The sequence below is a fragment of the Ursus maritimus genome, unplaced genomic scaffold (genome assembly GCF_017311325.1).
Source record: "Ursus maritimus isolate PB19 unplaced genomic scaffold, ASM1731132v1 scaffold_2, whole genome shotgun sequence".
Classification (NCBI taxonomy): domain Eukaryota; kingdom Metazoa; phylum Chordata; class Mammalia; order Carnivora; family Ursidae; genus Ursus; species Ursus maritimus.
Window position 1 is genome coordinate 22,187,741 of NW_024424452.1, and position 12,869 is coordinate 22,200,609.

Below are 12,869 nucleotides of genomic sequence, written 5' to 3' on the forward strand. Positions count from 1 at the left end.
ACGTATAATTTTTATTTGTCCATTTCCCAAAAGCTGGGAAAAATTTAAAAGTTAAAAAAATGATAGAAGAACATTTTCTATTTAACAATATTCCACACACAAACACACCATTAGAATAAATCCAACAAAAATTGTGTAGGACCTTCATGAAGAAAACTTTATGTTACTAAAGAACATAAAGAATTGAATAAAATGAAAGGCAGACCCTATTCTTAGTGAGGAAGACTCAATGTTCCCTAAATTAATCTATAAATTAACTAATGCTAAACTAGTGCTAAAGTTGATCTGTTAAATATATAAAGCAAGAAAAATCTGCAAAGGAACTGCTAGACAGGGGTTAGTGCTCTGAATTAAAAGGTATGCTAAGCTACCGTAATGAAAAGAGTTTGGTACTGGCACACACAGAAGGATCAATCTTAATAAAACCAAACCCATACGGGACTTCAGTCTCTGATAAAGGTAGCATTTCAAAGCACTGGGGAAAAGATTATTCCATAAATGGGGTTAAGATCCCAGGCTAGCTATCTGGAAAACTCACAAGCAGTTCCACCTCTAGAAATGGATCACACAGATAACCTTAGACCTAACTTCCTTCAGGTTTTTTTTCTATGTCAGCCTCTCAGTGAGGCCCTTTCCTGAGTCCCCTGTAAAATTACAGCACCCAGGGGTGCCTGGGTGGCTCAGTCGGGTAAGCGCCTGCCTGCAGCTCAAGTCATGATCCCAGGGCCCTAGGATTGAGCCCGTCGTTGGGCTCCCTGCTCAGTGAGGAGTTTGCATCTCCCTCTCCCTCTGCCCCTCCCCCCAGCTTGTGCTCTCTCTCTCACTCTCACTTGCTCTGTCTCAAATAAATAAAATCTTCAAAAACTAAATAAATAAAAAATAAAAATAAAATTACAGCACCCAAACCCAACCCCCAATTCCAGACGCCCCTTTCTTGCTTTTATAGTTTATTTTCTCTGTAACATTTATCACCAACAGCATGCCATTTGTTTCCTGTCTTCCTCACTAAAACTAAGCTCCATGAGGGCAAGGATATCTGTGTTTTCCACTCTCTGTATCTCCAGCATCTAGGCACTCAGTAAATACTTTTAAATGACTGAAGATATTCTGTGGCATAAGAGTACCAATTCCCTTTCACCTTCATTGCAAGCTCAGCCCAACAGTGTAAATATGCTCAGGGCAGAGGACTCCCTCCAGACCCAGAGAGGGCATCATGACTGGCCCATTCCCCTCACCAGTTGCTGGCTGGGCAGGAACATGTGCCCCTATCCTTGACAATGAGCCCAAAAGTGATGGGAAGATTTCTGGGGAAGGTTTCCCTCAGTAAAAAAAAAAAAAAAAAAAAGATGTTTGGGGGAAAATGGTCCTCTCTTTTCAAGACTTTTTTTCCAGGGGGCAAGGCAGGGGGCAGAGGGAAAGGGAAAGAGAGAATCTTAAGCAGATTCCACATGCAGTGCAGAGCCCAATGTGGGGCTCCAACCTTGAGATCATGACCCGAGTGGAAATCAAGAGTCAGATGCTTAACTGACTGAGCCAACCGGGTGGCCCTCCCTCTTTTCAAGATTTTGTCATGCCTACACATGACGTTTGGCACTACATTAGCCATTTTGTAATTCTAAGAGGAATGCCAATGCACTGAAGATGAAGAAAAGCAAGCTCTGAACTTCAACAGAACAGCTGTATAACAGAATTAACCCAACCACAGAATTGCTTTCCTAAAATAAACTCTTCGTTTTTAAAAGCAACTTTTAGTTGCTCCTTGTTTCTTTTTTAAGATTTATTTGTTGGGGGAGGGGGGAGAGTCTTAAGTAGACTCCACACTGGGCGTGCAGCCCAACTCGGGGCTTGATCTCAAGAGTCTGAGATTAGGACCTGAGTCGAAACAAGTGTCAGTCGCACCACCCAGGCTCCCCGCTCCTTCTGTTTCTTAAAGCTGAAAGCAACCTGATACATATTTACACATGTGCAAAGACCTGCCTAAGAGTGTTCGTTTCACTATTATTTATAAAGCAAACTGCTGGCACCTAAGAGTACATAAACAGGGGCTTCATCAATAAAGCTATACATCCAGTGGTGTGCTGGTAAATGTTTACCAACCACCTTGGAGAGGGGAGAGGCTATTGTAGTGTTTGCCAATTTCCAAGATGAAAGTGCTCCCATCATTGACTATACGATAGTCAGTTTCAGTAACAGTCATGTTCAATGACCAGTTCACTAACTTCATGACAATAATCAGCTCTCATGAGCCAGTAAAACTAGCTCCAACATACCACTGCTTATATCCAGATGATGATGGAGGTACATATGTGCTGGTAAGGAATGATTTTCTAGATATACTTAAGTGGAAAAAGGCAACCAAAGGATTTACAATGGGATTTAATTATATAATCAATTTTGTCACAGGCACACAGAGTGAATTTGCATTGATTATCTTAAGAAAAATATTCAAGAGACCTGAACAAGACTGTGAACTGGAAGGGATGAGAAAATTTTCATGTATGCCCTCTTGCTAGCTGCTTGAACTCTTTTTACCATGAATCGCATTTTTTAATAAAAATCACAGTTTTAAAAAAATTAAACATTTAATGACCTCTAACCCAAACTGGGTCAGTCAACCAAATAAATTCAAATTGAAATTAGAAAGACATATTTTACATTTTTTTTCCAAATTCCACAGTAACAAAATTGCTGTGGTTTGACTTAAAGACAGATAAAAAAACTACAAAAAATCATTTCATCTACAATTGCTTTTTGTTAAAAAACAGATTGAGCCAAGTATGCAAAGCACACTCCTGTATTCTTCAAACAGCCCAGTATTCATGAACTCACACAGCAAGGTCACTTTGCAGTTCACAGTCCTCACACCGTGTCACATGGAAATCATCAGGATCTAATTAGTGACTTAGAGAAAGGAAGCAATAATAGAGTGCCATGGAGCAATGTGCAAAATTTATAGGTCACTAAAGGTCACCCACAGCAACAACGCTTCTTGTCTCAGGTTTGCTATGTGTCACATGTCAGACTCCTTGGACTCAACAGGCAACTCTGTACTATGTGTCCACAATCAAGGAGCTTGTTTTCAGGCTTTGTCCAGTTGGATATCCTCTCAATTTTCAGTGTGAGAAACACGAGGAAATAAAATTCACAGTTAGATTGATGTTTCTTCCCCTGCTCTTCCACCTCCTGCTATGCCAGGAAATAGCACTAAAATTCTATCATGTGGTTGCCCAACAGGACACAGGAAACTGGGACCTTACAACCTGATGACTAGTGATTGCAATGCAGACATGAGCGGAGGCTTAATTACACAGGGAACAGCACTGAAAAAAGGTCAGGTTGCTGAGTTATCAAGGACATTTACTAGGGTTTTCACTGTACTGCATGTACACGTGTGCACACGCGCGCGCACACACACACACACACTTAAAGCAATGTTTTCTTTACCATGACAAGTGATTCTACACCAGGAATGTAAAAATGGAGAAGTTCGATGGGGGAAGGACTATCAGGTCTACCTGCACTCTTTCCCACCCTCTCATGTGTAAGGAATTCTCCATTTCCCCCATCATCAACATAAATCTAAAACCATTTGGTAAATGTTAAAGCAAGCATTCAATCTGAAGGGACTATGACCTGAGGGGAAAAAAATAAGGACAAAAAGAAATGAAGAAGTAAGCGAGTGGCAAGGATTTAACTGGATTTCCACGGTGATAAGCAAACATGAGCATTATTCCCTACGACAGATTTTCACAGATATTTGATAACTACAACACTTGTGAAATAGTAATGGATTTCTTAAGAATGTCTGCAAGCTCTTGGAGTTTTTGAATCCAAGGCTGAACTGGGCAGTAAAATGGGAAAACTAAAGATTTTTAAATATTAACATGTATTACTTACATAATAAATAATTTTTATATTACTGCACGTGAACTTATGAAACTGCAAAGGAGAGGCTTAAAGTCATAACTTTCAGTATGACCTGAAATGCAAACTGTGTTAGCTAAAACCATGAGTTAATGTGACTACAACCGGGTCACAGTAAATACGAAGTCCTATGAAATCAAACCATTTCTTTTAATATACTCTTCATTCAGTATTGTTGAAGAGCAAGACTATGCAATCAAAAAACCAAATGTCACACAAAGAAATGATACATGCTGGAACACAAATGGTCTTCAGAAGGGTAAAACCTATAACAGCATTTATCATTTTGAGAGTCTGGAACAAGACATGTAAAGTACAAATCAACGATGACATTCGGCAATAAATGTAGGTAAATTAAAAGGCATCACTTATTTTTTGACTCAGCTTATAAGCTAATAAATGGTTTAGGCTCCATTTAGGAGCAGAAAATATGGACACGTTTCAGGTTTTCAGTTTCAAGCAGGCAGACCCACCTGAGTATTCACTATTACCACTGTAAAGGGAGTACCAGAGTTCTATAATATCCGCATTAAGATGAGCATTAACCAAGGTGATATTTTCCATGAGTTAACCATATTCCTTTAAATTCCAGGCTATTCTAAGAAAACAGAAATCACAAACACCAATAAACATCTATGCTGGGTAAGAGGCGACCTGACCACACTTACCGTTTTCCACATAGGGGTGAAAGGGTAAAACCAGGGCGAGGATGACCCTGCCTCTAGTTGGCTCCAAGACACTTCTGATATCTTTTAACAAAGTCAGGGGCTGATCACAGCGATCCAGCAAATTCAAGCAGCTGATGACATCATACTGGAACCCTGTATTCTGCCATTCGTTTATACCAAGCACTCTGAAAACATCAGAAAAAACTTGATTGATACAAACCCCCTTAAAGACATTTTTAAGAATAACTGAGATGCCAGTATAGGCTCTAACTTCTATCTTCTAAATCAAAGTAAATGCAAGACCTTTCATTTATAATTTATATTTGCGGTAATAAAATGGCCAGGCAAAGAAAAACAGCAACCCTATTTCTTTAAATTTAGCATTTCACCTATTTCCAAAACTAAAAACGTATACTTCCTTTATAAGAACTAATTGTGTTTAATACATATGAAGATATAAAGTGATAAAAATGGGGGCGCCTGGGTAGCGCAGTCGTTAAGCGTCTGCCTTCGGCTCAGGGCGTGATCCCGGCGTTTCGGGATCGAGTCCCACATCGGGCTCCTCTGCTGGGAGCCTGCTTCTTCCTCTCCCACTCCCCTGCCGTGTTCCTTCTCTTGCTGGCTGTCTCTCTGTCACATAAATAAATAAAATCTTTAAAAATAATAATAATAAAATAAAGTGATAAAAATGGTTCTAAATAGGCCATCAAATTTTTTTTACCTAAAAACATATTATTCATTTAAAACTACCTCTTTTAAACTTTAAGCAAAATACAAGAAGTCACCTTTTCTTTTAGTAACTCAACTAGTTGCTGAGATCCAGGGAACTGTGAGTTAGTAATTCTAAGCTTAGAAATCAGGGTTAGTCAGGGTGCCCGGGCGGCTCAGTCAGTCGAGCATCAAACTCTTGGTTTTGGCTCTGGTCGCGATCTCATGAGTCATGATCACATAAGTCGTGATCTTGTGGGTCACAGGATCGAGCCGCACATCAGGCTCTGTGCTCAGCCACAGGGTAGAGGGTTCTGCTTGAAGGATTCTCTCCCTCTGCACCCCCACTTCTTCTTCTTCTTTTTTTTTTTTTTTTTTAAGATTTTATTTATTTATTTGACAGAGAGAGAGGGAACACAAGCAGGGGGAGTGGGAGAGAGAGAAGCAGGCTTTCTACTGAGCAGGGAGCCCGATGCGGGGCTCGATCCTGAACGCTGGGATCATGACCTGAGCCGAGGGCAGACACTTAACGACTGAGCCACCCAGGCGCCCCCCCCTTTCTAAAATGGATAAATAAGTCTTTTGAAACAGGCCATCAAAAAATTTTTTTTAAAAAGATTTTATTTATTTATTCGACAGAGATAGAGACAGCCAGCGAGAGAGGGAACACAAGCAGGGGGAGTGGGAGAGGAAGAAACAGGCTCATAGCAGAAGAGCCTGATGTGGGGCTCGATCCCAGAACGCTGGGATCACGCCCTGAGCCAAAGGCAGACGCTTAACCGCTGTGCCACCCAGGCGCCCCAGGCCATCAAATTCTTGAACATCAAATGAACAAAAAATCCTACTTTCTACATCCATTGGAATTTAATAATAAAATACATCATATATTCATGTTTTCTATTCCTGGGGTCCCTCCTATTTTTAAGAATGGCTGGGGGTGGTGTAAGATACTTTCCATTTACAACCTATGGCCTTTTGAGCATATCTCTGTTCCCAGGAGACAGATGCCATTCCATACTCTAGAATCTTCATTATCTGAATAACTATATAGAAAACGATAAAGCACAGGACACCCTATTAAAACTGTAAGAGAAAAGCAAGTTAACACACCACTCTCAGTCTCTCATTCTCTCTCCCTCCCTCTCTCTCTCTCAGAACATTTCTAAGTCCTTTACAATGTTTTATCCACTGAGAGAAGGAATTCTCTTATCAAGAGTCTTTGTTAGCCACGCCATTAAGGCAATTCTGTAAATTACTTACTCCTGCTTGGTTACGACAATCAGAATGTGGCAGGTGAGGCATGTTATGATAGAGGCAGGGGGAAAAAAGGAAACAGAAGAAAGGATCTTTGGTAAACAAGTCTCTGATAATGCCGAGTAGATACCATAGAGTTATCTTAGCAAATGCTAAAAGTATAATGAGGGATGTTTTAGAAAACTCATTAGCATAGTGATATTTGAGAGCATTTTCGAACAGTAGAATAAAAGGAGCACAAACCACTCAGCTGCATCTTCTTTTCAGTCTAGATTTTTTTTTTTTAGATAACTAAAGCCTCCTCCAAAACAACACTCTAACCAACTTCAAGGGACTAGTCAGATTCCTTTGTTGCTTGAATTAAGTAGGGCATTAGGGCTCCAAACTCACTTTATTGTACTGAACTTGTAACTTCAATGATGATTTTAGAAAACAGATTTAGCTCATTCAAACTATAAAGCTCCTACTTTCAGGATACAAATACTATCAATTCCCATTTTAAAAACCGAGATGAACCATTAAAAAGGACTATTTGTAAATTAATACCTTAGTCAAAGAGCCTATTTAAATTCATAAACTGCAAAAACAAATAAATCATATACTTGATTTAAAAAAAAATACAAAACGGGGCGCCTGAGTGGCGAGTCGTTAAGTGTCTGCCTTCAGCTCAGGGCGTGATCCTGGCATGCCGGGATCTAGTCCCACATCAGGCTACTCCGCTGGGAGCCAGCTTCTTCCTCTCCCACTCCCCCCGCTCGTGTTCTCTCTCTTGCTGGCTGTCTGTCTCTGTCAAATAAATAAATAAAATCTTTAAAACAAAAAAAAGTCTTGGGCCCATCTATAAGGAAGCAGAAGCCAAGCATTATGATCATGTTTTAATCTAGAATAATCTCACTAAATCCATCTCTGAATTACCTGCAGATCTTGAAAGAAAGAAAGACATGCTGCTAACAGAAAATTAGGGCTTTAACACAGGGGACAGTTACAGCTACACGTTTAGAAGCCCAACTTCATCTTTACTTCTGTTTGGTGATTTGTCATTTGTAAACTCAGTTCCACCAACGAAGACAAATGTACTGGCTCCACTCAAGCTGCATATTAACCCAGGAATAAGACACATGGTTAAGATTTCCTCATGAGAGGGGCGCCTGGGTGGCACAGTGGTTGGGCGTCTGCCTTCGGCTCAGGGCGTGATCCCAGCGTTCTGGGATCAAGCCCCACATCAGGCTCCTCTGCTATGAGCCTGCTTCTTCCTCTCCCACTCCCCCTGCTTGTGTTCCCTCTCTCGATGACTGTCTCTATCTCTGTCAAATAAATAAATAAATAAATCTTAAAAAAAAAAAAAAAAGATTTCCTCATGAGAACAGTGGAAGAAGTCACCTGCCAAATCACACTGCAAGTCACTGGTGGAGTAAAAATGACAACCTGAAAACTCTCCTAGTGCGCTATTCAGGTCAATGAACCCGCTCTCCCCAGCTAAGGTGAGAAAGAGCCTGATGGTCTGGTGTCAGGGTGATGGGCTGAGAGTGAACAGCAGTCTGCACTTCAGTCTCCAATATCTTTTCATTAAAAAGAGAAAATAGGGGCGCCTGGGTGGCACAGCGGTTAAGCGTCTGCCTTCGGCTCAGGGCGTGATCCTGGCGTTACGGGATCGAGCCCCACATCAGGCTCCTCCGCTATGAGCCTGCTTCTTCCTCTCCCATTCCCCCTGCTTGTGTTCCCTCTCTCGCTGGCTGTCTCTATCTCTGTTGAATAAATAAATAAAAATATTTAAAAAAAAAAAAAAAAGAGAAAATAAAGAGGATGTTAACATGAGAAACAACTCTTTTTTTAAAAAAATATTTTATTTATTTGAGACAGAGTGAGAGGGAGTGAGTGAGAGAGCACAAGCAGGGGGAGCGGCAGCGGAAGAGGGAGAAGCAGGCTCCCCGCTGAGCCAGGACCCTGGGATCAGGACCTGAGCCAAAGGCAGACGCTTAACTGACTGAGCCACCCAGGCGCCCTGAGAAGCAGAATTCTTAACTACAATATTTTCTTTTCAAGAAAGATTCCAAGTCTCCAGATAATGGATTAAAGTCAGGCACGGTAGGAACGATGTGTGATAATTGAAGTGAGTAGGAGGGGAATGAAGACGTTTCAAACACCTTCCTCCCCATACGCACTTTCAAAACATTTTTTTAAGTGGAAGGAGTGCATCAGATTAGGAATTTAGCATGATTTAAGTCACTGTTAAAACAAAGGCCAAAACATTCCAAGTTTTAAAATGATGCATTAATTTCTAAGTGAAGAAATACTTCAGTTATTATGACACAGGCCTTCCAGGATCTAACCTGAGACAGACTGCTAGAGCTAAGGGGCATCTTACAAATCATGGTGTTCAACCTCATGCAGATAGAAGTCTCCTATAATAGCATCCCTAACAGCTATTTAAACATGGAGAGTGGCAAGGACTTGGATGCTCAAGCTGTTAGGAAGGTGAATGTCCCTAAATTCTACCTCAACTTCTGAGAGCTGGCTGTGCATGATGATACCGAAGACAACACTTACTCCTCTTTCCATATAAAACCCCATTATATTTGTTGATTGTAACCTTCCCTTCCACCCCCTTCCTACTTGGTCTTCTGTTCTCCAAGCTAAGAATTTCCATATTTGCCAATGTTCAATTCAGTCCTGCTCCAAGAGCTACACCAATGCTCTGTCTCTAGGGTTAGCATGTATGAGCAGAAACTTAGGAGGATAGGAAAGAGAGTGCATAATTCTTTTCTCCCTTTTTTGTAAGGCTTAGCCTGACTTCCAAAATATGAGAGGAGGCAGGCCCTATTCTCACCTCCTGCATTCTGTACCCAACACCTTCTTCTCCCATTCAGTAGAATCCATACTGAAAAAGAACACCTTCTTCCTAAGTCTTTCAAGCAGGAGATGGTCTTAAAACCAAGATTTGACACTTCATGCCCATTAGGATGGCTATTATCATAAATAAATAAATAAATAAATAAATAAATAAATAAATAAATAACAAGTATTGGCGAGGATGCAGAGAAACTGGAAACCTTGTGCATTGCTGGTGGGACATAAAATGGTGCAGCTGCTATGGAAATGGTATGACAATTCCTAAAAAAATTAAACACAGTCTTACCATATAATCCAGTAATTTCACTTCTGAGTATACACCCACAAAAGTGAAAGCCGCAACTCGAACAGTTATTTGAACATTCATGTTCACAGAAGTTATGCACAATAGCTAAGAGGTGGAAGACACCCAAGTGTCCATTGACAGATGAATGGATAAGCCAAGTGTGGTATATCCATACAATGGAGTATCATCCAGCCTTAAAAAGGAAGGAGATTCTGATACACGCCACAACATGGATGAACCTTGAAGACATTATGTTTCGTGAAATACACCAGTCACAAGAGGACAAATAATGTATAATTCCTATTTCAGGTTCCCAGAGTAGTCCAATTCATAGAGACACAACACAGAATGGTGGGGGGGGGGGGGGGTGGCTTGGGGAATAAGTGTTTAATGGGTACAGAGTTTCAGTGGGAAAAACAAAAAGGTTCTAGAGATGGATGGTGGTGATGGTTACACAACGTAAATGTACTTAATACCACTAACTGTACTCTTAAAAATGGTTAAAATGGAAAATTCGATGTTATGCAGTTTACCACAGCAAAAAAATTTTTTTCACTGAAAAACAAAAACAGAAACAAAATCCAAGCTTTAAGAATGTCAGATTCCAATCAGGGAAAAGTCTTTACATCTGATCTCCCTTTACCAAGTTGTCCCTCACCTGCCCTTCTCCTTCCATAGTGAAAACTCCTCTAGTCCAAAATAATACTAACAAGGAAAGGTAATTTCTCTCTCAGTTTCTATCCTCCTGTAATATGGAAAGTTTTAAAAATTTTCTAATCACGGAAAATTGTTTCTGATTCATATCCTTTAAATAATATACTCCTCAAGTGCTCGATTTGGCAGCACATATACTAAATAAGAAGAAATAATCTAAAACCAAGAAATGTACCCCAAACCATGTCTAAAAATTATACCTGTATTTCTTCTTCTGAAGCTGCCATATCATAGTTTCAGACAGCTCAGTGGCATAAATTTCTTCAAAATGAGGGCTCATGATTTTTGTGACTTCGCCATCTCCAGCACCTAAATCAAGAAGTCTATGGGTTTTCCAGTCTGGATTAATTTTTAGCAGTCTCTGAAACTGATCTGGTGAAAACACAAACATTGAGCCTCTTCCTAGCAACCTGGAAAAAGAGGACAAAAATGGAAGAATCCATGCAAATTAAGCACCCCCACATACATTCAGAGCAACCACAGTAATTCAGCCCCAATAGCCTCCTGAACCTACAAAATGTTTATTTTATGTGATTATATGATTAAATTATACATTACCTTTTATATGCTTATAGGGTTAAAAGCAAAGTTAGTAAAATAAGAAAATACCTCCAGGTATCGTTCGGCTCTGAGATTACAAATAATACTCCATAAAGAGTGGAGAAGGGGGAGCAGTAAAAGGTGGAAAGGAAACAGGATGAATGAGAGGGGAAGGGAAGGGAAGAAGAATAAGTAAGAAATTATAAGGTGAATGTGAAGAATTTATGTCAAACTAGAAAGGAGCAGTGGATGGAGTAATGTTTTCTGTTACAGGCCAACAGAATCAGACTGTAGCATTAGCCAATAACACTAAGTAGAAAAATCAAATAGGAAAAAAAGAGCTGTTATGAAACTAAACAATGGGTGAGAAAAAAATAGCTTCACTATCATAGATTTTTAAAAGACACCAAAGAAAAACAGAAAAGAGTGGTCCCTGTGATATCAGTTAATTTGCATTTAAAAAGTAGATTCATACTTCCATCGATTTATATATTATACAATTGTCTGGGTCCTATTATTTCTAAAGATCCTAAAAAACATTCAAAGCCACAGTAATGCCTTTTTAAAAAGAGCTGAAGAGGGGTTAAGTGGAGATCAGAGAGAACTCTCGGAACAGCAGCTGTGGCTCAAACCAGGTCTCATGGAAGCATCATGCTGGGGAGCAGAATGCACTCCCCACTTAGCTCTGGTTTTTTAGCTCTCAAATCCTAGTCTTTCCAGGGCAGGGATTCTCCAACTCCCTTTAAGCAGCAGAACCTTTTCTTGAAATGAAGTGGAGCTCAAAGACGACACAGAATGGTAAATGGAGAGCTGCTGCAGAAATGAGGTTAAGAGCCTTGGAGAAGCTGCCACATCTGGGCCTTTCCCCGAAGCCTGAAGCAGCTCCTGAGGCACTTCCTCTTCAGACCCTGGAACATAGTTTGAAAACCATGGGTCTAGGAAATGGCAAGGAAACCTGTACAGTACTGTTACTTCCTGGAAATAATCATAGGTACATGTCACATGGTGACTGGAAAGATGCATGCAACCTGGTGCTCCTGGTAAGACCAGTTTTAGGAAAGAATTCAAATTGCAAAGTTCATATAACAAACTCCCTCTCTCCCCTTTTCCCATTAAGGCCTTAGGAGAGTTTAACCATATCCAATAATATGTTTACAGTAAATCTTCTGCCCCACAGAAATGCTAAAAACTAGGGGGTATGGGGAGCATGGACATCAGAGATTGCTAAACACCATGCTATACCTTACAGAGAAAAGTGATTTCCTCCAAGACAGTTGTTTTTATCTTCTAGTGGAACAATAAGCTGCAGAAAGCAAATCTGAGAAAAGGGACTGAACTTACTGGAAGAGCTTTACAAAATTTCACACAGGGGCCAGAGTCAGAGCAGGAAGAGGGTACAGGCAGCGTGGCTTGGGGGATGCATGTTCCCAGAGTCAGTGCTGACTTGCCACAGGATCAAAAGTAACTTGCAAAAACAGTTATTTGGCTCAAACTTTCCTAGTTGTAAAATAGCATGCTTCCCTAGCCAACTTCTTGGGAAGTAAGGAACCCTGACGTGAGAATCCTAAAACTCTAGAGCTAGAGGTCATCTGAGGTCAGAGCTCAGGAGGTCATCTGACTTATCAACATTCAAAGGCACCACAGAGAGGAGCACTGTCCTGTTTCCAAAGATCACGAGCAACAGAGGCTCCACAAAAAGATTAAACCTGTCAAATCAAAATTCAAGCCCAGTGTTTCTCAACCAGGACCAGCTTTGCCTTCTAGGGGGCAGTGGAAGTAGGTGGGAGAGTCTGGGGTAGTAGGTGGGAGTAGGTGGGAGAGTCTGAGATAGTCCCAATGGCTTGGGAATGCTGTCAATTAGCGAGGGAGGCCAGAAAAGCTAGACTTCCTGATATATGTGGGTCAGGCCCACACAATAAAAAAGT

The 12,869-nt window shown here is 40.6% G+C and overlaps 1 protein-coding gene across 3 annotated transcripts in view; it reads right to left on the reverse strand.

The window, feature by feature from the left end:
- The window catches only part of METTL9 (methyltransferase like 9), a 45,895-nt gene that overhangs the window by 15,968 nt on the left and 17,058 nt on the right, over positions 1 to 12,869 (reverse strand). For all 3 annotated transcript variants that reach the window (XM_040635230.1, XM_040635229.1, XM_040635228.1), the window contains exons 3-4: positions 10,605 to 10,814; positions 4,593 to 4,777 (exon numbers count right to left, since the gene is read on the reverse strand). In XM_040635230.1, coding sequence (XP_040491164.1) covers positions 4,593 to 4,777; positions 10,605 to 10,814 — 395 coding nt within the window. The remainder of the gene's footprint in view (positions 1 to 4,592; positions 4,778 to 10,604; positions 10,815 to 12,869) is intronic.